This window comes from Perognathus longimembris, chromosome 2, assembly GCF_023159225.1.
Source record: "Perognathus longimembris pacificus isolate PPM17 chromosome 2, ASM2315922v1, whole genome shotgun sequence".
Lineage (NCBI taxonomy): Eukaryota > Metazoa > Chordata > Mammalia > Rodentia > Heteromyidae > Perognathus > Perognathus longimembris.
The window spans coordinates 32153003-32178545 of record NC_063162.1 but is presented as its reverse complement, the minus strand read 5'-3'; the positions used below and the strand labels follow the sequence as shown (position 1 = coordinate 32178545).

The following is a 25543-nucleotide window of genomic DNA, read 5'->3' as shown; positions in this document are numbered from 1 at the left end:
CTCACTTAGTCTAAGCTAGATGCTATAAATGAGTTATTTAACTTTTATCAGTCTATCAGAAAAATGGGAATGATAATGGTGCTCCTCCATAAAGTTTCTGTTGATTAAGTGATGTAATTAGCTTAGCTGAGTATCTACCTCATTCTAAGTATTTAAATAGTGCTGCTCTTTTAAAACTTAAAATTTCAGATTACCTATGTGGAGAAAAGTATTGGCATTTTAATTTATAAGCTAAGCGAAATTGTATCTAAGCTTATTAGGTCTGGGAGAAGCTAGAATTTTAGTTGGCCCAAGCTTTGACTATAAAATAAAATAGAGGATTTCCTTTAGGAGTTCTGAGTGTAGTGTGTATCTGTGATTTGCTGTTTCACAATAAATAGAGTGTGAGGTAATCATGCTAGTCCAAAATATTTGCTTTGAAAATAAAAACTTTATATTTTAGCATAATGAAGTAAAAATTTAAGGCTAAAAAGTCATTATAATGTTTTCTTTGTTATTGAAGACAGGACAACTTAGATATTGTATATGTTTATTCACACACATAAAAAAATTCCAGCTCAAATAAAATACAACTGGTGGCTCATGCCTCTAAATTTTAGTCAGAGGGCTGAGATGCAGAGAATCAGTGTTTGAAGCCAGCTCAGGCAGAAGTCTTCCATCTCCAAAATAACCAGCAAAAAGTTGGGCTGGAGGTGTGATTGAAGTGTTGGATTACTAGCTGAACAAGTGAGTCAAGTAAGCTTGATACCCTGAGTTTAAACAACCCTGTACTGGCAAAATTTACAATAAAATAAATAATTAAATAGAGGCAAATCAAATCGAGCATCTTTCTAACAAGCCCAAGGCCCAAAGTTTAAATCCCAGTATTACAGAAGAAAACAGGTATTTATTTTAGCATTTCTTTTAAATTCAGCCTTGTGGGGTAGATATAGTTACAAGTTACATTTTATTATGAGAATTTGTATTTAAACTATAACCTGCAGTATGTATCATAACATAGATTAATAGATTAATTAATGTTAATATAGCATAGGTTAATGTTAAACCTCTGTATTATCACTTCTTTTTTTGTTTTGTTTTTTGTTTTTTTTTTGGCCAGTCCTGGGGGCTTGGACTCAGGGTCTGAGCACTGTCCCTGGCTTCTTTTTGCTCAAGGCTAGCACTCTGCCACTTGAGCCACAGCGCCACTTCTGGCCATTTTCTGTATATGTGGTGCTGGGGAATTGAACCCTGGGCTTCATGTATACGAGGCGAGCACTCTTGCCACTAGGCCATATACCCAGCCCTGTATTATCACTTCTATATTCACATTTTGCTAAAATTTCAATATAACTTAGGTTTAGAAATAGCTCCTGCCTATAATCCTAGCTACTGAGGAGGCTGAGATCTGAGGATTGAGGTTCAAAGTCAACAGGAAAGTCCATGAGATTCTATCTCCAGTTAACTACCAAAAACAAAACAAAAAAGACCCTGAGATGTGGAGCTGTGGCTCAAGTGATAAGAGTGCTAGCCTTGAGCAAAAAAGCTCAGGGACAGTGATCCGGCCCTGAGTTCAAGCTGCAGGACCATTTGTGTGCCAGTGCATGTGTGCGCACACACACACACAGTCAAAAGAGGAGTAAAGGATTCTTATGTAACTATATTATCGAATATGAGGAAGACTAAAAATTAAGATCGAACCGGTAAAGGCCAGTTCATGTGTCTGGGGTTCATTATTTTTTTCCTTTGTTTTTATGAGTCTCCCAGCTGCATCTCGGGATTCCCAGTGGTGAAGCACTTCATTTCCAGTGAGTTTTTGATTTGATTGTATTGCAAAGTGAATGATATTTTATACATGTGACTGTCTGGTTACGGGATTTTTACGTTAGTTCATTGAGTTTTGCCATCTAGCCATAATTTTGGTTTGGTATAGGTTGTGGAACTGAATTATGTGCCTTGACATCTGAATACATCTAAACTGTTTAGATCAGTCTTTCTTTTCTAGGTACTTAGTTTTTGCTTTATATTACACCTCAAACTTGCCATTTAGTCTCATTTCATTTTTTTGTAGATTTTTAGGTATAATAAAGTTCTTTATTAGTGACTGCAGATATTATATCTCACTAATTTTATATGCTTAATATATACAGCTTAATATAAAGTATATAAGATATAATTTTAATGTATTTAATAATGTGCCTATGTTATATAAAATATATAAAGCATATCTTATGTAATATTATGGCATATTATGTTTAATTGATATTGTGTAGGTCCTGGGGCTTGAACTCAGGGACTTGGAGCTCTTGTTTAGCCTTTTCACTGAAAGCAGGTACACTTAACACTTGAGCCACACCTCCATTCTGTCTTTTTTGGTGATTAATTGGAGGTAAGAGTCTCCTGGGCTTTTCTGCCCAGGCTGACTTTGAATCTCAATCTGCAGCCTTCTCAGTAGCTAGAAATGTTTAGTATTTTCAGTCTTTGAAGATATAATTTTATAAGGTATTATAAAATGAATGGTGGCTTATATAGCTATCTTTTTTTGCGATACTGGGGTTTGAACTCAGAGCCTTATGCTTGCTAAGCTGGAGCTCTGTCATTTGAGACATACTGCCAGCTTTGCTTTCTACTGGTTATTTTATTTTATTATTATTATTTTTTTTTGGCCAGTCCTGGGCCTTGGATTCAGGGCCTGAGCACTGTCCCTGGCTTCTTCCCGCTCAAGGCTAGCACTCTGCCACCTGAGCCACAGCGTCCCTTCTGACCGTTTTCCATATATGTGGGGCTTCATGTGTAGGAGGCAAGCACTCTTGCCACTAGGCCATATTCCCAGCCCTGGTTATTTTGTTTTTATCTTTTGCTTCTACTGGTTTGAATTTAGGACCTCTTGCTGCTTGGCTTGCTTGCTAAACTGATGCTCTGCCTCTTGAGTCTCACCTCCAGCCCAGCTTTCTGCTGGTTATTTTGGAGATGGAAATCTCAAGATCTGAAGAACTTTTTTGCCTAAGCTTCTTCTTTGAACTGTTAGCTTAAGACTTTAGAGTCCTGAGTAGCCAGAATTAAAAGCATGAGCTACTAGTGCCAAGCACTTAACAGGTATCTTAAAAGCAATTCATTCATATATTTACTCTGTGTGTTTAAAGTTGGAAAATTTTTACTTTGGAATAAAGACAGATTTTTTTCCTTTTAAAATTCTTTTAAAGTATTCTAGTAACCCTAAACTGGAGACTAAATAAAATTTATTTTTTAACTTTTGGAAGACTTATTGATTGTATTAAAGTTTATTTTTAGGTGTTTTTTTAATGTGTAATTTTGAACTATTCTAGTTTGGATATAAAATGTAATGCCTAGGCTTTTCTGTATTTTTTTTCCTTCATAACACAAAAACTATTTTACCAGATTCAATTTGGCCATTTTGCAAAATGTACTTGGCATTTTGACACAATCATTTATGAAAAGATGCTGTGGACATCAGTCTGAAGGTTTTTAATTGATCTCATTGACTTAGCTAGCATATACTGTGATTGTGTCTTATTTGTTCACTATTTTTAGATTAAGTCTTTTTTTTTTTTTTTTGCTCTATATGGGGCTTCAACTCAGGGCCTTGGCAGTGTTCCTGAGCTTCACTGTTCAAGCCTAGTACTCTGTTACTTGAGCCATAGCCACAGCTCTGCTTTTGGCTTTGTGGTGGCTAATTGGAGATCAGACTTTTATGGATTTTCTTGTCCAGGTTGCCTTTTTGAATTGTAATCCTCAGATCTCAGTCTCCTGAGTAGTTAGGATTACAGGCATGAGCCACTGAGGTCTGGTTCAAAGTTTTTTCTTAATCATCAGTTCATTTAATTTTGGAAAGAAAAAGAGGTAACCTAATAGGCAGACAGCAAGCCTTTTCTTCTTCATTTTTACAGTTCAGAAAATTTTGGTTACAACCAAAATTAGTAACTTAGTAATGTGTCCAAAGGTGAATGCAGGGTATTTGGGGCACTTGGTGTGATAATTTTCCTATTACCTTACATCAGTGCTTTTCGGACTTTTAAGTAAGTTGGAGGACTTGTTGAACCACATATTTCTTGATCCATCCCCAGAGTTTCTGATGCTGTATGAGGCTGTAGGTCCTGGTTGAGACCTAAGAATTTATTTCTAAGTCCCTAAGTGATGCTGATTCTGATGATCTGATTCAATATTTTAAGAGCCACTGAATTATATTATCTCTCATCAGATCCTTAGTATGTTATATTCCTTTAGTTAATAGGATATATGTGCATTTATCTCAGTTTTTTTTCTATAAACCCTTAGTAGTTCAGCATGGAATGTATTATCCTGATTTTGTAGATGAGACCCAAGATTCAGAAAGGCTACATGGTATGGTAGAATGCAAAGAATACAGGCTTGGAGGCAGGTACAGGTGCAGTCTGGAGTAGACACTTGCTTAGCCACTTGCAGCGTGTATTAAAAGTTTCCCTGTCTGTAACATAGGGCATAAACTCCATAACATAGTTTGTTGTTTGTTAATTTGTTTTCGTTTTCTTAGCAGTATATATACATTAGCATTACCTTTTTTTTTTTTGGCCAGTTCTGGGCCTTGGACTCAGGGACTGAGCACTGTCCCTGGCTTCCTTTTTTGCTCAAGGCTAGCACTCTGCCACTTGAGCCACAGCGCCACTTCTGACCGTTTTCTGTATATATGGTGCTGGGGAATCGAACCCAGGGCCTCATGTATACGAGGCAAGCTCTCTTGCCACTAGGCCATATCCCCAGCCCACATTAGCATTATCTTAAGAGTATCGGTTGCCAACTGGGGATGGATCCCCTCCTACTTTGTGCCACTATTTTTGGCAGTGTCTAGAGACATTTTGGTGGTTGGGCTCACAATTTTGGTGGCATAGGGTGCTATTGGCTCCTAGTGAGTAGAGGACCAGGATGCTGTTGAAAACACCCTCAGTGCATGGAATTCCTCCTTTCCACCCCCAACAGAAGATTAACTAGACCCAAGTGTTGTTCAATGTCTCCTTCTAAGTATGGTACCTTTTTTTTTTTTTTGGCCAGTCCTGGGCCTTGGACTCAGGGCCTGAGCACTGTCCCTGGCTTCTTCCCGCTCAAGGCTAGCACTCTGCCACTTGAGCCACAGTGCCGCTTCTGGCCGTTTTCTGTATATGTGGTGCTGGGGAATCGAACCTAGGGCCTCGTGTATCCGAGGCAGGCACTCTTGCCACTAGGCTATATCCCCAGCCCTAAGTATGGTACTTTTGTCCCTACGTTGTGGTATCTGAGACAGTGCAGTTACTAGTAGATAATGGAGCTATGCCTAACATCTTGGTTTTCTGACTCCCACAAGGCCAGTGTATTTTTATAAGCATGTTGTCCACAAAAAGTATCCCTAGGAAGGAAAAAAGATTTATTTGGAGTGAGCTCACGTGGGTTTAAACTGATTGTGAAAGTTTTGTTCAGAATCTCCTAGAAAAGATTGAAGATATTTTCAAAAAAAAACATTGGTGAATGTAATGCACTATATATTGTACTCAGAAGGATGTCACATGGGGTGCTGGATGGATATGCTTTATTAGAAACAATTTAAAGTTATTTTATATTCCAGTAGTAGCAGTCCTCTTTTAATTATGTAATTATTGAGCTTAGTGGGAGTTACTTTGCTCTCAATATCCTTGTTTTGTTGCTTTTTATTAGCCTGATACTCATTTTTTTCTAAAGTTGCTTTTGTTACAGTCACATGTAGTGAAGCTAAATGTACTTATGTAAAACTGCAAATTTCTGACAAGTTATAAATGAAACCTTCCTGTAGTTTCCAGATAAAGAAATAGGACTGGCTTGACTCAAGGTTTTTGGATGCATGTTTTACAGTATTTTGTGGGCCTTAAGTTTATTGTTAGACTGTTAAATTATCAAATGCTTTCACTTACCTAAGATAAAAACTTGAATTAATGTGTGGTTGTTAGAAAAAAAGATTTTATATTAGTCCAGAGATGTGAAGATGCCGAGGTAGTAGCAAGGATTATGAATTTTTGGTTTTCTTTTTAGGGCAAACAAATGTAATTATGAAAGTATTCTAGGAGTAGATTATTTGCCGTGATTTTTTTTTTCCTGTTTGAGTTTTACAACTAAGGTGTACACAAAGAATCAGATCAAGGCCTTTTAAAATTCTTACCAAATTTATGCTTTGACCAAGTATTATAATTTTTACTTTAATTATGAAATTAAGGGAGATATTTAGACATCCTCGTAATATTTTAAAACTAACTTAGCTAGTCATGTATCTTCAAATGTACTACAAAAATAAATAGTACACTAGTACTTGTTCCTGTAATCTAATTGAGAAACATTTAAAGTATTTTACTATGTGAATAAAAACTTCATTTGCTTAGTATAGTCAAGACTGTTTTTAATAAAGACATATCTAAGACCAATCAGATTGTCCTTCTAAAAAGATCTCATGGTTTTAATCTAATTCATTGTGAATTTGAAGCAATATTAAAAAATACAAATTCCATAGCACTCAGAATTGCCTATTTAAATTTTGAAATTAATGGAGAATATTTATTTTATAGTTCTACATTAAGCTTATTTCCTTTTTTTTTTTTTTTTTTTTTTTTTTTGGTGGTACAAGGGTTTAAATTTAAGGTCTTGTGCTTGCTAGCCAGGTATTGTATCACTTGAATTATTGTTGGCTAGAAGCTTTTTTCCAAATTAATTCTAGTTCGTATTTAATACTGAAAGTATATTTTACTTACCTGAGGAAAAATAAGATGAAGTTAACTACTTTTGATCTAAAATAGACACATACATACACACACACATTTTGTTTTGAGACAAGGTCTTGATATAGAGCCTAATCTTGAACTCATAATATTATCTCAGCCACCCAAGTGCTGTGACCAAAGTGATTGAAAATACTTTTCTCCCCTTTTATTAGGAATATAGTATTTTGAACTTCAAGTAGAAGAAATTTGGATAAACAACATATTTTATACTAACGTGATTATAACCCTGCTGCTTTCAATTTTTTTAAATCAGAAGGTTTATTGGCTTGTAGTGATGTTACTGTTCTCTGAAACATGTTTTAAATGGTTCGTATTTGCATAGTTGCCTTGTGTTTGCTATGACAGTAATTGATCAAGGTTTGTTTACTCATTTTCATTTATAATTAATATTAGTTTTGTGGTAAAAAAATTTGCATTTAGTTTTGTCAGATTTTATTTTTAAGTGTCAGATACCAAAAACAACCTTTAACCTTATTAGCTAACTGATATTTCTCTATCAATGAAGTGTATTCATTTTATTTATATAGCTAGAAAAAATATTTAAAATACTGAGGGTAGAAACAAATTTTTCTTAGAAACAAAATTCCTTGTTTTCTTATTTTCCAAATGAAATAAAATTGTTTCAACTCTTAAAGAACTTTTTATTTAAGCATGGTGTATACTTAGATACTAATAAAGATGCTCATAAAAATGTACTGATGGCAAAAATATTTTGTTAGTGTACATGTATGGTTTTGACAATAGAAGAAGCAGTCTAGTGTCTTGAATAGCTTTTATAGAATAGTTTGTAGGGAATCTGTAAAACAAAGCAGTACACAAAAAAGTGTGATGCCATTTTTCATATCTAGGTTGTGGTCAAGATTATGTGTAATATTTTAAAATATGCTAAGGTCCTGATTATTAAAGTTGTTTGGAATCTTTTTAATACTGAAAAGGTCACACAGATTGTGATTATTGTGTACTGTCCAAGAACCAAATGCCTACCATCTGTTACTCAAATGAAGGGAAAAGTTAAGATTGTTTAGTGATACAAGTGGTTTTGACACCTTCATTATTGGAATCATCTAATTAAGATTTGTTTGAAGATGTAAGGCTAAACTTTAGGCTTTTTCTAAAGTGAAATTTTAAGTCATTATGCTAATATTTATATTTTTCTACTAGAAGAAATATGTATTATATAATCTTTAGTTCTCAGCCTGCATATGGGTTGAGGACTAAATATTATGCAATAAGTTTGCTTTTACTAGATTGTCTGGATGCTTAAGTATAGCAAGTGTGTTTTTAACTTGCGATATTGTACAGGATTTTGATATTTTAAAACTAGTTTTCCTAACAAGATGTGCAATAAGTCATTACACCACTTAATCAAGGAACTGATTTAATAAATACTCCTTTATGAATTTTTCATACTCTCTACTTTTAGTCTACAATTTAATTTTTGTCTGTACAAAAATGAATTTCTGAATTTAAAATTTTGCTGTTGCAACATAGACACTATTGAAGATGTTTCTAAAAACATTCATTTCTTTTTTTTTTTTTTTTTTTGGCCAGTCCTGGGCCTTGGACTCAGGGCCTGAGCACTGTCCCTGGCTTCTTCCCACTCTGCCACTTGAGCCACAGCGCCGCTTCTGGCCGTTTTTCTGTATATGTGGTGCTGGGGAATCGAACCTAGGGCCTCGTGTATCCGAGGCAGGCACTCTTGCCACTAGGCTATATCCCCAGCCCCATTTCTTTTTTAATTTTTTTTTTTTAATTTTTTTGGCCAGTCCTAGGGCTTGGACTCAGGGCCTGAGCACTGTCCCTGGCTTCTTCTTGCTCAAGGCCAGCACTCTGCCACCTGAGCCACAGCGCCACTTCTGGCCATTTTCTGTATATGTGGTGCTGGGGAATCGAACCCAGGGCCTCATGTATTTGAGGCAAGCACTCTTGCCACTAGGCCATATCCCCAGCCCCCAAACATTCATTTCTTTTCACCTCAAGAACTTGGCGTTTTCTATGTTGAATGTCTTTGAAATTCTAGTTGGCTTACTAGAATTTGATTAATTTGAGTCTTTTTTAACTTTGTTAAAAACATTCATTTTTATTTTTTGGTTATGCCAAATGATAATGTGATTAAAATGTTTTAAGTTTAGATAATTATTTTGAATTTTGGGGTCTATATTCCTTATATAAGAAACATCTTGCCAGTTTTTAGATTAATTTCTGTAAAGAAAGTAGACTCATTAGCATTAACTTTTATTGACCATATTGATTGGTCCAGACTTAATTGTAGGCGGTGACAAGAATAATACTTGTTTGAACATTTTTGTATAGAAAGATAATGTGTACATACATTATATCTTTTACAATTGAGTCACCTTGTGAGTTTTTTTTTATCCAAATGCTGAGAATTAAAAGGCCTACCCATTCAGTTTATTTATTACTTCAAGGATATGAGGTATTAAAAGTTCCTGTCTCTTATTTTTATTCCCATTCCACGTATTTAATTATTTTGTCTGGTATATTAAAATTTTTGATTTACTTGTTGAAAAGGTTGACTTTAAAATACATGTTTTTCAAATTTAGCTCAATTATTATTAGTATTTTGGTCCTGGGCTTGAACCCAGGGCCTGAATGCTGTCCTTGAGCTCTGGAGGTTCTCACTACCATTTTGATCCACAGCGCCACTTCTGTTTTTCTGAGTAGTTTATTGGAGGTAGAGTCTCATGAACTCTCATGCTGGCTTTGAACTGTGATCCTCGGATCTCAACCTCCTGAGTAGCTAGGATTATAAGCATGAGCTACCAGGATCTAGCTTGAATTATTTTTAATGGGTTCTTTGAATAGGAAGATTCTGTATCTTAGCAATAGTCAGTAATTTTGCTTTTTCTCTTTAGTTGTTGTAATTCATTTTTACTAAAATGGTATCTTTCAGTCCAAAGCATGAACACATGTATAGGTAGCTTACTAAAGTTAAAGAATGTAAGTATATGCTAATTTTTCTGTTAAAATTTGTATTGTTAAGTTCTAAATTGCATTTTAATGTTTTCATACATGTAATTTCAGTTTGTTTTAAAAACAATTCTCTACTTTAGACTATGAAGTTGGTATCATGTTTAAAATATCCTCAGTGGGATTGCATCTGTAAGACCAGTACAGATAGACATTTTGCAGTTTATTTTTTCCAGAATGTGACTTATATAGAATGAATTAGAAAATTACTACCCCTTTGTTCTCAAATTACTTACCTTATTGACATCTTTTACATCTTACCTGTTTGAATTCTTTTTATTATAAAAGTTAATGACTAGTTCTTTTTGCATAATTATAAAGTAGCCTAGACTTAGTGTTTTTATTTAATAAGCAGAATATTACAGAAGTAATTTATCAATCTAACATGGCAAAGTTTAAGGGTACTAAAGATACTTAGAAGCTTTATGGTAGAGCTGGGTTAATTATAGTTTTTAAATTTACAGTTAACAGTTTTTCATATGCTTATGATTTTGCTGCAGGAAATTAGGAGTTAGCATTTAGCTTAGTTCAAGTATATAGTGCTTTGAAAAGTTTGTCTAATCCATGTTGGTAAATGGATAATCTTTTTGAAAGCTTTTATGTAAATGACATCTTTTTGTGTGTGTGTGTGTGTTTTTTAATCCTGGGGCTTCTATTGCTTGTGCTGTAAACCACTTGAACCACAGTTCTACTTCCAGCTTTTTTGTTAGTTTATTGGAGATAATAGTCTCATGGACTTTTCTCTTGGCTCTGGCTTTGAACCACAAGCCTCATATCGCAGCCTCCTGAGTAGCTAGGATTATAGATGAGAGCCACTGGTGCCCCAAATTGCCCATGTTTTAATTGCTTTTTAGCGGGAATAAGATGAGAGAGAGAGAGAGAGAGAGAGAGACATGGAGAAGGAGAAGGAGAAGGAGAAGGAGAAGGAGGAGGAGGAGGAGAAAGAGGAGGAGGAGGAGGAGGAGGGAGAGGGAGAGGGAGAGGGAGAAGGAGAGGGAGAGGGACAGGGAGAGGGAGAGGGGAGGGGAGAGACAGAGGTAGAGACAGAGAATATAGGAAGAGACAGATTTAACAGCAGAATTCTGAAACAGGAAGCCAGTCATTTAGAGCACTAGGAAGAAAGTGTCTATTATACTTGTTAAAACTATTTCTTTGGGTAACAAATTTTGAGAGCGTCATAGATAAAACCTTCTTAAAATATAAAGGTAATATACAAAGATTACAGTTACATAAGTCAGTTAATGAGTACATTTCTTTTTGGACAATGTCACCTCTTCCCCAGTCTTTCCTGTTATAGATACAGTCTTAAGCACTTGTAGTATATTATTTCATAACTAACAACTGCTATAGAGAAAACTTGATAATGTTAGTTGAAGGTTCAAATGAACCTAGAGGTTTATTTAGTTTATTTGGTTAATGATATTTTGGATTTCAGAGCTGCTGATGTTACTAGTGACTTGGCAGGTTATTTTTCTGGAGTTTAATCTGCCTTAAATTTAAATAATGGACAACATCTGGAGTGATTTACTCTTTTAAAAATTATTTACTCTTTTAAAAATTAAAGTTTTTTTTTCCTCAAGTTTTGTGTGTGTGTGTGTGTGTGTGTGTGTGTGTGTGTGTGTGTGGCTTGAGTTACTTGAAAAGTGATTTTTAATTTTAATGTATTTCAGAAGTTTTATCACTAGAAATTATGTATGCATATTATGTAGATGAAGCCAGTGTTTTGATCTGTTCTGTGGTCTGTTTTATCACAAATGTAATTTTTAGTTAACAGGTATATTTAAAGTATATGTACTACATATTATTTCATCAGGCAGTGCTTATATTATGCTTATCCCAGGTTTTGTTTATTTTTCATCAGTACTGGGGCTGGCGCTCTACCACTCCAGTCGTGCCTTCTCTCTCTCTTTGTATAAATAGCTTTGCCATAAATATCTTTGTATAGTACATTTTTCGGGGTGGTATTTTTTCCTCAACTATATTTCTAGAGTGGGATTTTAAGATGGAACAGTTTTATAGTTGTTACAGGTTTCAGATTTCTTACAGTCTTGTTCCTAAGTTAAAAGAATTATTAGGTTTTTCTTTTTCTTTTTAAAAATGAGGGTATGTATAGCTCAGGCTGACTTTGAACTTGTAATCTTTCTGCTCCAGTCTCTTTAGTGATGGGATTACAGGGGTGCCACCACACTTAATTAAAATTACTAGCAGTTTTAAATGTTAACTTTTTAAGCATACAAGTGTACAAGGGAAATTTCACTGTAACATTTCCATACATGTATGCAGTGTATCCTGATCAAAATGATTTCAACAAGTTTCCTTATTTTACTTTCCTATTGATACTAATCTTTGAAGAGTGTTAGGTTTCCATTTAGAAAGTGAGATCTAAACTTCTATTTCAAGGCAAAAATATGTGCAAACTTTTTAGTCATATAAGTCATATGGTAAAAATCATTAAAGAAAAATGAGATTTGAGAAGTTAGAAAACTAAAGCAGAGTTCATAGATTATTTGGCAGTCAATTTTCCTTTCTGGCTTGGCACTGCTAGCAAATAACTAAAAATTATTCAGAGGAACCTGGAGTTTATGCTGAAGTGAATTTAAGTTACTATACCAGGATGTCTTTTACAGTTTGTTTGTAAAAACACCATATTGAAGTGCTTTGTAGGGATACTCTAAAACTAAATTACACTAACAAGATATTTAAAAACAACAACAATACAACCTTCATTCTGTTAGCCCTTTGTAGTTTTATAGATATTTTCATGTGTTTTATTTGGTTTTTGAAATAATGAATGAAGAAGTTGAAGCAAAAGGCATTGTCATCATTTTAAAGAACAAAACAAATAGTCCCAATGATGAGTCATCTGCCTGAAGTGATAAGCTTGAAGTTGCAAAGCTGAGAGTGGACCTTTGTTTGGCTTTCTCTATTCCATGATGATATTCCTAATGTGTTTAGCACAGGACCTGGCACCTATTAAATACTGATGTATTATTGAGGCCTAGCTATTCCTTCGTGTTTCTTTAAAGTACCCTTTTTTGAGCATTTGTGCCTATATCTCTTTTTTAAATTTAAAATAAGGTTTTATGCTATATTTTGTTTGGTCGGAATGATTATATACTGTTCATATTTGGTCATATTTTCTTAAAATGTCAAACAGCATTTTATCAATTGGAATTAATCTGTTTCAACATTTAGTGTACTTAATAAGGGAAAATAGAAAATCTAGTAAGAGATACAAGATTTTTTCATAGATGAAAAAGTGATAGAAGTTCAGAAGAATGGTTTTTAAAGCATTTTATTGGAAAGGTTGATAGTGTGGATAAAATGGAGAACATACTTAGTGTTTATGGGCTGGGGATATGGCCTAGTGGCAAGAGTGCCTGCCTCGGATACACGAGGCCCTAGGTTCGATTCCCCAGCACCACATATACAGAAAACGGCCAGAAGCTGCGCTGTGGCTCAAGTGGCAGAGTGCTAGCCTTGAGCGGGAAGAAGCCAGGGACAGTGCTCAGGCCCTGAGTCCAAGGCCCAGGACTGGCCAAAAAACAAAAAAAACAAAAAAAACAAACATACTTAGTGTTTATTGAACTTAAGTTTTATTCAAAGAAATGTGAACCTGATAGCCTGGGAATCAGTGTTGGCTTCTTTAACATGATCCTTCATTGCCTGTTGGTTGAAAGCACTGACAAGGAAAAAAACTCCAGAAATGTTTGGGGTATAGAATTAAAGTCTTGGTAGCTGTCTGCTAACTTGCTTTCCATTCTTGTTATCTTCTCATGTTTGTTTGGATTTACCCATTTCTGCAGTCCTGTTACCAGTTTAGCTCTGACTTGCTTTTGTGATTAGAAATGCAACTTTATATTTACTTTTTTTTTGTCTTGTTCTCATGGCCTCATATACTTGGCTTTTTCACTCAAGTTTTTTTTTTTTTTTTTTTGTCCAGTCCTGGGCCTTGGACTCAGGGCCTGAGCACTGTCCCTGGCTTCTTCCAGCTCAAGGCTAGCCCTCTGCCACCTGAGCCACAGCGCCCCTTCTGGCCGTTTTCCATATATGTGGTGCTGGGGAATCGAACCGAGAGCTTCATGTGTAGGAGGCAAGTGCTCTTGCCACTAGGCCATATTCCCAGCCTTCACTCAAGCTTGATACTCTACTACTTGGCCACTGCTCCCCTTCTAGCTTTTTGGTGACTAATTGGAGATAAGAGTCTTACAAACTTTGATGCTTCCAACCAGCCTCTTAAATAGCTAGGATTACAGGTATCAACCACCAGCACCCATGAAATTTTCTTTTTTTTTTTGTAGATCTTATTGTGTAGCCCAGGCTCTGCAACTCTGTTGTTGTCTCAACTTCTCAAGTGCTGGGATTTTAGGCATTTGCTACCACATCTGACTTAGATTTGCACTTGTTTTTTTTTTTTTTTTTTTTTTTATGGTACCAGTCCTGGGGCTTGAACTCAGGGCCTGGGCACTGTCCTGAGCTTTGTTGCTCAAGGCTAGTACTCTACCACTTAGGCCACAGCTCCACTTCTGGCTTTTTCATAGATTATTGGAGATAAGAGTCTCACAGACTTTTATGCTTGCGTTGGCTTTGAACTGTGATCCTCAGATCTCAGTCTCCTCAGTAGTTAGGATCAGAGACATGAGCCACCAGTGGCTGGCTTTTAGATTTGCTTTTGATGTTTTTGTTCGCTACTTAAAGCTGTATATTCTTTTTTTTGTCAGTCTTGGCTCAGGGCCTGAGCACTGTCCCTGGCTTCTTTCATTTGTACCATTTATGACTTGTGTATATGTTACAGCTTCATATTGTTACTGTAGCTTTTAATGAACTATAGTTTAGAAATAACTTGTATGTGATCTGTAGAAATAAATTTTCCTTAAGGGTAATTTTGTTACATCAAAACAATAGTTACTCGTTTATATGACAGAGTCGGGTATTGTGGTGTGTGCCCTAATCCCACCTACTTTGGAGGCAGAGATTGGGTGTATCAAGATTTGAAGCTAGTCTTAGCAAAAAGTTATAACATAATTTCCTTCTTGACCTGATCTTCTATCATCCATATTTTCCAGTATGTCTTTAGGTGTGAGCTGCACTGGACCAGTTTTTTTTCCTGAATCTCTCCTGTCTTTCTGTATCTCCATTCCAGCTTCTGCTTGGAATGTTGTAACGGGTCATGTTTACAAGTCCACCTGAGACTTGACCTCTTTTTTTTTTTTTTTTTTTGCGCCAGTCCTGGGCCTTGGACTCAGGGCCTGAGCACTGTCCCTGGCTTCTTCCCGCTCAAGGCTAGCACTCTGCCACTTGAGCCACAGCGCCGCTTCTGGCCATTTTCCGTATATGTGGTGCTGGGGAATCGAACCTAGGGCCTCGTGTATCCGAGGCAGGCACTCTTGCCACTAGGCCATATCTCCAGCCCCGAGACTTGACCTCTTAAGGGTTATCTAACATACTTCATTCTTGGTGGAGCTTTATCTATGTCTTCACAGAATTAATTTATTAATATTTTCTAGTCAGGTGCTGGTGGCTTATGTCTTTACATAATCCTACCTACTCAGGAGGCTGAGATCTGAGGATCTTGATTCAAAGCCAGTCTGGGCAGGAAAGTCCTTGAGACTCTAATTAACCAGCAAAAGGCTGAAAGTGAAGCTGTGGCTCAAGTGGTACATTGGTAGTCTTAAGTGAAAGCTTAAGGACAGCACCCAGGCCTTGAGTTCAAGTCCCAGTACTAGTGTGTACACCCTCCTGCTTCCTCCAAGAAAAAATACACATCCCTCATACCCCAAAAACCAATGCTTAAAAGTAGTAATGAAAAGATAGATAATAGCTATACAGAAAACGTGTGTGTGTAAAATTCTATACAAAGCTATCACAAAATGGTCATCAGGCTTGAACTCAGGGCTTGGGTGCATTCTTTTGAGTTTTTGTGCTCAAGGCTGGCAGTAATCACTTGAGTAACAGTTCCACTTCTGGCCTTTTGGTAGTTAATTGGAGACTCCAGGACTTTCCTGCCTGCGCTGGCTTTGAACTGCAATCCTCAGCCTCAGCCTCCTTAGTAGCTAGGATTGCTGGCTTGTACTTTGACCTTAGTTTTTATGAATCATAGGAACAAAGTCAGGCCAAGTGATTTACCCAAATTGTACAACTTGTTAAAGGCATAGCCATTTTTTAAATCTAACTTCCTGAGTCTCATTGTTTGTTTTCCTAACATCATGATTTCTTAAAACCATGAAAAATTAGGTGTTGTACTGTTTTTTTCAGGCGGGTTTTTTTTTTTGTGTGTGTCTTAATTTGCATTTTTTTTGGTCTGGACATACTAATATTCTGTGATTAACAAAGTCAGGGTTTTGTTTTTCCCATACTTAAATTTTAAATGATTTTCTCATCTTAAATACTACAAACTATACTATTCATTTTTTATTCTTTTTTTTGCCAGTCCTGGGCCTTGGACTCAAGCCCTGGCTTGTTTTTGCTCAAGGCTAGCACTCTGACACTTGAGCCACAGCACCACTTCTGGCCGTTTTCTGTATATGTGGTGCTGGGGAATTGAACCCAGGGTTTCATGTATACGAGCCAAGCACTCTTGCCACTAGGCCATGTTCCCAGCCCCTCATTTTTTATTCTTAAAAAATGTTTTTTGGTGTTATTTTAGTTGGTCTTGTTATAATGCCTGGGCTGGAACTAACTGTTGTGCAGATTGGCGTATACTCATGTGAATCATCATGCCTTGCCTAAATTAATTTTTAATGTACAAAGTACAGGGATTTAAATGTTATTTTAAAGGTTGAGGGGGTTAATTATTCACCAGTGCTGTTTAATTATACATGATGGTTATAGGCAAGTACTTACCTTTAATAACTATAGCTATGGTGGGGAACATTTCTTCTTATAATTAGCTATTTTAAAATGTGTACATATTTGTATTGTTGCATATTTCAGACATTTCCTTAATTCAGGTATTCAGATATTTATCCAAATATTATTGCTATGGGATTTCCTGCAGAAAGACTTGAAGGTGTATACAGGAACAATATTGATGATGTAGTAAGGTAAGAACTCTTCTGACTTTGTTTCAGATATTACTTTATTATATTCATGTTGTACTTTGATTTTGAAAAGGCTTTGTAGAAAAGGGTTGTGATATAGACTTTATTTTGTTATGATTTGCTCCATAATTCCTTTTTTAACTTACTCTATCTATTGGGCCCCAGTGGGATACAACTGCTCATGAGAACAGATTTTGTATATGATGATGTATTTATGTCATGTGCAATTGGAGATTAAGGTTTAAGTCCTTATCATTTTAGTGATAAATTCTAGCTTCTGGGCCATTGGTTAACATTAGATTGTAATAATTTTACCAAGAAAATAGTATGTTGGAAAGTATTTTGATTCTGCATCTTCTGACCTTTTAAGTCCTGTCTTTATGCCTCTGAATTAAAAGGTTTAGACCTTTAGTTTTTAATCAGTGATCAAGGCTGAAATTAGTCCATCTAGCTTCCATCTATTTAGTTTTTATTTACCTTTAAGGTTTTTTTCAGATTTTCTTTTCTAAAGAAAATTTATTTTAAAAAAGTTGTATATGTCTGGATTGTTGTTTAGCTAATGATTTTTTAGTGAACTAGTCTTGCCACCGTTTACATTGTCGTTTTGTATTTTGCCAGTCCTGGGGCTTTAACTCAGGGCCTGAGCACTGTCTCTGACTTCTTTTTGCTCAAGGCTAGCACTCTACCACTTGAGCCAAAGCACCACTTCCTGCTTTTTCTTTATATGTGGTGCTGAGGAATCAACCCAGGGCTTCATGTATACAAGGCGAGCACTTTACCACTAGGCCATATTTCTAGCTACAGTGTTGTTAATACCTATTACTATGAAGAATTTGTAGTCTACTATGCTATGCTATCCTTCATAAGTTAAAGAATGACTAGGGACCAGGAAGGACAATGTGGATTTTCCTGTAAACTATAGTGAAAACAAATCATTCCCGAATATATTTTAACTGTTAGATTTGCCTACTCCAAGGGAACAGCTGTGGCCTGTTCCTGAATAGCTAGTTGGCTTACACTATATTGAGGGATTTGTAGTAATCAGTAGTAATTCCTTTTTTAGTTCGAAGCTGATAAGTAATGTCTCAGTGGAATGCTTCATTTTCATGTTTGCTTTTCTGTTAGAAAAAGTATTTTATTTCTTTGCTTTTTCTGTTGGGATATTCAAGTGATATTTTAAAGTATCCTTTTCACTGCTAACTCTGTATTTTCCTTCCAAACAGGAAATATCCAAAATTCATTCTTTGTTATTGATCTACATGATTGCCTTGAATAAAATAAATTTAAATTGCAAATGTCTTCGTGCTAAAATTATCTAGAATTATTGACTGCTTTTGAGTATAGTTTGTTATGACAATGTGAAATTTTATATTTGGGAACCCCAATGAATTTCAAGGTAAATGTTGATTTTTTAAAATTTGAGGTTACCTCCTACAGTCAGGGATTAAAGTAAAACAAGAAGAAAAGTTAATCAAGTTTTTTTTTTTTAAGCTTGTTACTCTCTTAGCTTGCACATGTTTTGTTGATCCAAGAAATAGAACTGATGGAGCATGACAGTGATAGCTTAGAAGATAAATTAGAGTTATCTCTTCCACAATGTTTTCTTCTTTTTAACTGGTTTCTTTTTTTCTCTCCTTATTTCTTGCCATTAATGTCTTGCCCTGACCTTGTAGTAATATGAAAATTTCATTCAGATAATTGATGACTTTTTGATATTATCCCTCAGGTTAATATTATAAGTTATTAAATTTATGTGCTATCTGGCATAAATCTAAGCAGTCTTTAATTGGTGCTTCATATTTTTAAAAGGTGTAGCTTGAGAATGTTCTGTTCCTGGCAAAGCAGGAAAATGTAGGTTTAATAGAGGTAAACTAGCTTTCTCAGTATAGAGTCTATGCTTTCCTATCTACATTATAAAATCTCACAAGCATACAATTCTAGCATGCCAATTTTTCTTTTTTCTGATTTCCTTACCTTCTACCTTCTCTCTCTTTTGTATAATATTGAATGCCTTTCTTGGGATAGTGTTTCATGGAGCATAATTTAGGAAATGTTGAAATTAGAAACAACATGCATGTAAAATATTTTCCTCTTGTCTGGGTCTATAGGAAATAATTAGCTTCCTCTTTTATTGGAAACCTTTGCAAGGAAGATTCCCATAGTAGTGAGGAAATACTTAGAACTCAGTCTTCTGACTTGTAATGATTTTCACAACGAGCTTATGGATTCAGGAACCTATGTTCTTTTTTTTTTTGCCAGTCCTAGGCCGTGAACTCAGGGCCTGAGCACTGTCCCTGGCTTCTTTTTTGCTCAAGGCTACCACTCTGCCACTTACAGGGCCACTTCTGGCCATTTTCTGTATATGTGGTGCTGAGGAATCAAACCTAGGGCCTCATCTATACGAGGCAATCATTATTGCCACTAGGCCATAAGGAACCTATGTTCTTAATGTTCATTTTTCTCCTGAAGAAACTTTTCAGATATTCTTTCCTTAATTATATGTTGCTTTGAATCAATCTTAAGTGTATGTTGATTTTAAATAAGGTCCAGGCACCAGTGGCTCACACCTGTAATCCTACTTATCCAGGAGGCTGAGCTCTGAGGATCATGGTTTCCTGCCCCCAGCTGGGGGCAGGGAAGTCCCCATGAGACTTTTAATCTCCAATTAACCACTCAAAAATCCCCATAAGAAAGGTCTGTTTTAAATGGCTGTCTTCTGCTGCTTATTCATTTTTTTTTTTTTTTTTTTTTTTTTTTGCCAGTCCTGGGCCTTGGACTCAGGGCCTGAGCACTGTCCCTGGCTTCTTCCTGCTCAAGGCTAGCACTCTGCCACTTGAGCCACAGCGCCGCTTCTGGCCGTTTTCTGTATATGTGGTGCTGGGGAATCGAACCTAGGGCCTTGTGTATCCGAGGCAGGCACTCTTGCCGCTAGGCTATATCCCCAGCCCCCTTCTGCTTCTTTTGTTAGCCTCTTTCCATACAAATAAAGAGGCTCCTAGATTAGAAAGTTTATATTATAAGCACCAATAATGAAATTTATTTTAATAGTATATAGTATTTTCTGCATTTATTTACATATTAAATATGTAACTGTTGCACTAGCAGCTTGCAACATTTAATAAGCAACATCTTACTAAATTGTAGAGTAAATCGTCCATGTTTCACAAATGGGTTAGGAAGTAAACTGCCTCAGTTGCCACAACTTAGAAATAATGAAGCCCAATATTAAGTCCAGATCTGTTAGATTCTAAAGCTGATATTCTTGTTTGTTTTTTGAGTCAAGGTCTCACTGTGTAACTCTTTTGAATATTTTTCTTCAGCCTTCCAAGTGCTGAGATTACAGCTGATTTCTTTCTTTCCTCTCCTCCCTGTCTCTTACGATCTTGGGGGATAGATCCAGGTCCTCCTGAATGCTAGGCAAGCATTTTCTTGCTGAGCTACATCCCCAAGCCCCAAGCTGATTTCCTTAGTAACTATATTGTATCTTGTATATTAGAAGACAGAGGTATCCTTTGTCATAATATAGTGTTGTCCACATACAATAGTTAAAGATGGAATTTTTGTTGTTGATGGTGATACTAGGGTTTTGAACTCAGGGCCTTACACATGCTCGGTAAAAGCTTTACCATGGAAGCCACACACCCCAGCCTTTTTAAAAACTTTTTTTCCTTTTTCAGATAGATCTCTAGTTTTACTAGGGGCCAGATTTGGACCGAAATCTTTCTCTTTCTCTCCCCCCCCCCCCCCCCCCCCCCGCATGGGTGGGATTACAGATGCACACCAAAATGCCTGGCTTCTTTGTTGCAGTGGTGAGGGGTGGGGTGGGATGGGGTGGGGGTGTGTTCAGGAGCTTTTTACTCAGCCTAGCTCTTGAGATCCACCTATTGTCTAGGTGTTAATAGTTGTGTTTGCTTTTCTGAGAAAGACCTATTTTTAAAACATTTTATAGCATTTGTAGATATATTTATTATTTTGGCAAAAATATTTTTCAAGGGTACTTTGTAGCTTGCTTAGATGTAGCTTAGAGCTCTTTAAAGCAAATTAAGAATTAACAAAATAAGTATTGTTATAGTTAATGACTCATTCAGATTTTTGTATGTTGTAACTAGTTACAAGAAAGATATTCTAGATTATTCAAGTTCAGAAAGTATTACTTCTCTACATTTGTTTATCTAATTTTTAGGTTTTACTTTCCAAATACCTTTAGGCAAATTTTCCTATTTCTCTTTTAAAAGTGCTGTTATTTTTTGTTTTATTCTACTTTCCTGACAATGACCCAATTGTGGGTATACAGTACTTGGGAAGAAAGAAGAGTTAGTGAAGAAGTGGGAAAATGTTTCTCTAAATAGTATTCTAGTTCTTAGAGGGAATGTCATTTCCCTTGTATGGATTCTTTTCAAATGCTATACTGTATTTTAAACAGACTGTTTATTCTGCTATCATTCTTACTGTTGTCAATAATGCTAGGTAAGAGAGCAAGGTGAGCACAGAAAAAGTGTGATTTCAGAACCTTCACTTAAAGCAGACTATAGACAAATACTTTTTAAAAAGAAAGATAAGCCAATGCCAGTGGCTCAAGCCTATAATCCTAGTTACTCAAGAGGCAGAAATCTGAGAAGCTCAGTTTGAAGCCAGCAAGGGCAGAAAGGCCCTAAGACTCTTATCTCCAATTAATCACCAGGTGGAAAGTAGATCTGTGACTCAATTGGTAGAGTCCTAGTTGTGAGCAAAAAAGCTCAGGAACAGTGCCCAGACTCTTGAATTCAAGCTCCAAGCTTGGCACCCCTCAACCCTCAAAAAAAGGCCAAAAAATAAAGAGGAGAAACATGGATTCTTGGTTGCAAATTCCAACTTAATCAGAAAGTTTTGTTTTTTTAAAATAAAGTATTAGTACTTTGGGAACTGGGCTTGGAAAAGAGTAGAACTCTGGGAAGTAACAGCATGGCCAATAAGTTATCACAGTAGCAGCAGCTTAGGACATTGTCTAGATACTTGGTTTACCAGGTACTGCTGCCATAATCCAATGCTGGTTATTTGCTTGTGAAGCTTCAGCTCCTCTGTTGCTATCTATGAAGAATCTTTGGCTCTCCTCACTCATTAGGATTCAGTGTCTAAATCAAAAGGATGTGATGGGACAAAGATGAGGAAGGAAATTCTGCTTGTGATCTCTTGAACTTTTCTCCAAACTGGATTGGTATTTGATTTTTGAAATAGGCAAAAGATGACAAATAGCTCCTGTAGATTTCTCCTGTTATATACTCTATTAGAACCTTCCTCAAAATGGGTACAAGTAGAAGTTAGTTACACCAAAAAAAATTGTTTTCAAGCCAGGTGCCCTTGGCTCAGCTGTAATCCTCACTACTCAGGAGGCTGAGATCTGAGGATTGCCATTTAGAGTCAGTCCAGGCAGGAAAGTCCATGAGACTCTTATCTCCAATTAAACACCAGAAAACCGGAAGTAGTGCTGTGGCCCAAAGTGGTTGAATGCTAGCCTTGAGCAGAAGAGCTCAGGATCAGTGCCCAGGTCCTGAGTTCAAGCTCCATGACCTACCAAAAAAAGAAAATGGGACTTAAAAAAATAATAAAGGTGGTATACAGAGGACTTACAGTCAAGTAATGAGTGCATTTCTCTTTTACTTGTCTTGTTTTGTTTTTGTTCTTACCAGTCCTGGGGCTTAAGCTCTGGGTCTGGGCACTGTCCCTGAGCTTCTTTTGCTCAAGGCTAGTGCTCTACTGCTTGAGCCACAATGCCATTTCCGTTTTTTTCTGTTATGTGGTACTGAGCAATTGAACCTGGGGCTTCATTACATGCTAGGCAAGCACTCTACTTACTAAGCCACATTCCCAGCCCCCATTTCTTTTTGGACATTGTTACCCCTTCCCTCTCTCTCCTAGTTCTCCTTCTCCTTAGTGTTGGTATTTTTGTAGAGACTTAATTGTGTATGCATGATGTATTACTGACTTGATCTCTAGCCCTTTCCCCAACAAAATGGAACAAGGGGCTGAAACATCCAGACTTCTCATTATTGCTTGATTTACTCACTTAAAAAGGAGGGAAGAGCAGATAAGAAGATAATGTACTGCTTTTAATTTTATTCAATTTATTTAATATTGGCATGAACATTATCTGCTTTTTTTTTTTTTTTTTTTTTTTTGGTGGCCAGTCCTGGGCCTTGAACTCAGGGCCTGTGCACTGTCCCTGGCTTCCTTTTGCTCAAGGCTAGCACTTGAGCCACAGCGCCACTTCTGGCCGTTTTCTATATATGTGGTGCTGGGGAATCGAACCCAGGGCTTCATGTATACGAGGCAAGCGCTCTTGCCACTAGGCCATATTCCCAGCCCCTTTTTACCTTTTTATTAATGAGTATTTTTCACTCTGCTTCTAACTATAACATAGTAGTACTAAGTAATATTTAAGTTACTCTCTTTTTTTTGCCACCAAAACCAGTGTTTTGATATGTGTCATGCATATATCTTGGTCTTTTGCAAATATAAACTTGCATCTATGGAGTTTCTTTTGTGTGTGTGTGTATGTATGTGCTTTTTTTTGTTTTGTTAGGAGTTTTTAGGTTAATTGGGTCTAACTTTTGGCCTCGATGATACATCATTACCTACATGTTAAATAAGAGTGCTTTCCCCCCCTTAGAACCTTGGATTGTATGTTGTCAAACTTTTTGTAACTCATTGGAAAAAAGTGATATGCTATGATTTGGTTTACAGTTTTATTTTGTTTGTTATGCTAGTATCAGAGTTTGAACTTAGGGATTGAACTTGGGTTTGCTCAGCTTGTTTTCTTGGCTGTTTTTTTTTTTTTTTTTGCCAGTCCTGGGGCGTGTACTCAGGGCCTGAGCATTGTCCCTGGCTTCATTTTGCTTAAGGCTAATAACACTCTACCACTTGAGCCACCACTTGAGCACCACTTCCAGCTCTTTCTGTTTACATGGTACTGAGGAATTGAACCCAGGGCTTCATGCATGCAAGGCAAACATTAAGCCACATTCCCAGCTTGCCATCTACTTTATGTATGATCACAGAATACCAAAGGTTTTTCAGATAGTGGCATTTGCTAAGGAAAATTCTTTGAAAAGTAGCTTTTTTTCTTTAAATTATCAAGTAGAAAGTGTTTTTAATGTAGAAGAATTGTCATGTCCCTGCTGCTCCTTTTTTTTTTTTGGTTCTGGGGCTTGAACTCTAGGCTTGGATTCTCTCCCTGAGCTCTTCAGCTCAAACTCTACCACTTTGAGCCACAGTGCCACTTCTGGTTTTCTGGCAGTTAATTGGAGATAAGAGCTGGCTTTGAACATTGATTCTCAGATCTCAGCCTCCTGAGTAGCTAGGATTATAGGTGTGAGCCACTGGCACCCAATCTACTGCTACTCTTTGACTTACTGAATTAGAGAAGATGAAAGTAAAAGAGAAGTTAGGAATTCTGCGTATTTTACTGTTTGTAGCATTACACAGCTGTCTTAACTTATGAATTCTAATTTCTTTATTGTTTTGTTGTTTCCACTTAGTCTTGTGCTTTTATTTTTTTATGTACCTTCTATGCTGCTATTTTATATTTATCTGTAGGTATTCTCTTCATTTTTTCATCATACATGTACCTTTAAAATCTGAGTTTCTTAAGTATAATCTCTGAAGCTTACATAGTTGGTCTGTTTAGAAAATTTATTTTTATTTTGTGTTTTAAAAAATAGAATCATTTGTAACTGTACAGGATTTTTGTTGTTAATCCTCTGTGTCTTTCCTTTTAGATTGAGTTAGGAATTCACAGGCTGTTATTTAAATGAAGTTTTTGAAATCTGTTTTACTGATCTATATCATATCTAACTATGCCAGTATTTCCTTCCGGGTCTGACGTGAACTCTAAAATTAAATGAACACTTTCTCCCCGTTTCCTGGCATTTCCACTCAAACTCAGTCTTCACTGGAAATATGTCCAGAGGTGTTTTGTCCTTCTCTGTTAATGTATAATAAAAGAAAATTTATCAAGCATATTAATAATTTGTTAGACAACTGCTTGTAGTTAAAAATTGCAAGGGCTTTAATTTTTGCTGTATTTTTTTTCTTTTCCAATTTTATGTTCTATTCCAAAATTATACCCATTTATGCTAAGAGGCAAGTGTATTGTGGCATATTGATTAATTCAGTTTCCTATGTTAATTTTACTTCATTTACAGATATATCCTTAATTTTGGAAATGTCTCCATGTTTGCGTACATTTGATACCCTAATAATTTTTTTTGATACCCTAACAACTTTATCTTTGAGCAAGCATTTTGATCTGCTCTGTTCTATATTAATTGCTCTCTGGTTTGCGGTGATCTGCTAGAGAAGCCCCTACACCATCATTCTAGAATCCCTTCTCCAATTTGATTCTTCAGTTCCTAGAATGTGTCATGATTTTCTACTCTTATTTTGACAGAGCATACCTTTTAATAACTTCCTGAGAAAACATATGGGAAACAAAGTTATTTCAGTTTGCTTACTTTAAAATGCCTTAGTTATATATTGACATTTGGTTTATAATCTATCTTGGAATTAGCTGAAAAGAATTATTCTGCCTCTTAGAAGGTTTTTGTGTTTTTTGTTTAAAAGGGCAATGGCATTTGATTCCATGTTCTTTTTATGAACCTTATTTCTTTTCAAACAGATTTTTATTCCTTAGCTTTATATTCTAAGCTTTCTTTTACTTCACAGTGTTAAAGATTAAACAAATTTATATACCAAAGTTCTCAAACAGTGCTTCCTGTGTAGTGT

General features: G+C 36.1%; 1 protein-coding gene across 1 annotated transcript in view; it reads left to right on the top strand.

Moving 5' to 3' along the window:
* The window catches only part of Pten (phosphatase and tensin homolog), a gene marked incomplete at its 5' end in the record, with an annotated part of 71166 nt that overhangs the window by 5794 nt on the left and 39829 nt on the right, over window positions 1-25543 (top strand). Inside the window, one exon of the mRNA XM_048336494.1 lies at window positions 16702-16786. Coding sequence (XP_048192451.1) covers window positions 16702-16786 — 85 coding nt within the window. The remainder of the gene's footprint in view (window positions 1-16701; window positions 16787-25543) is intronic.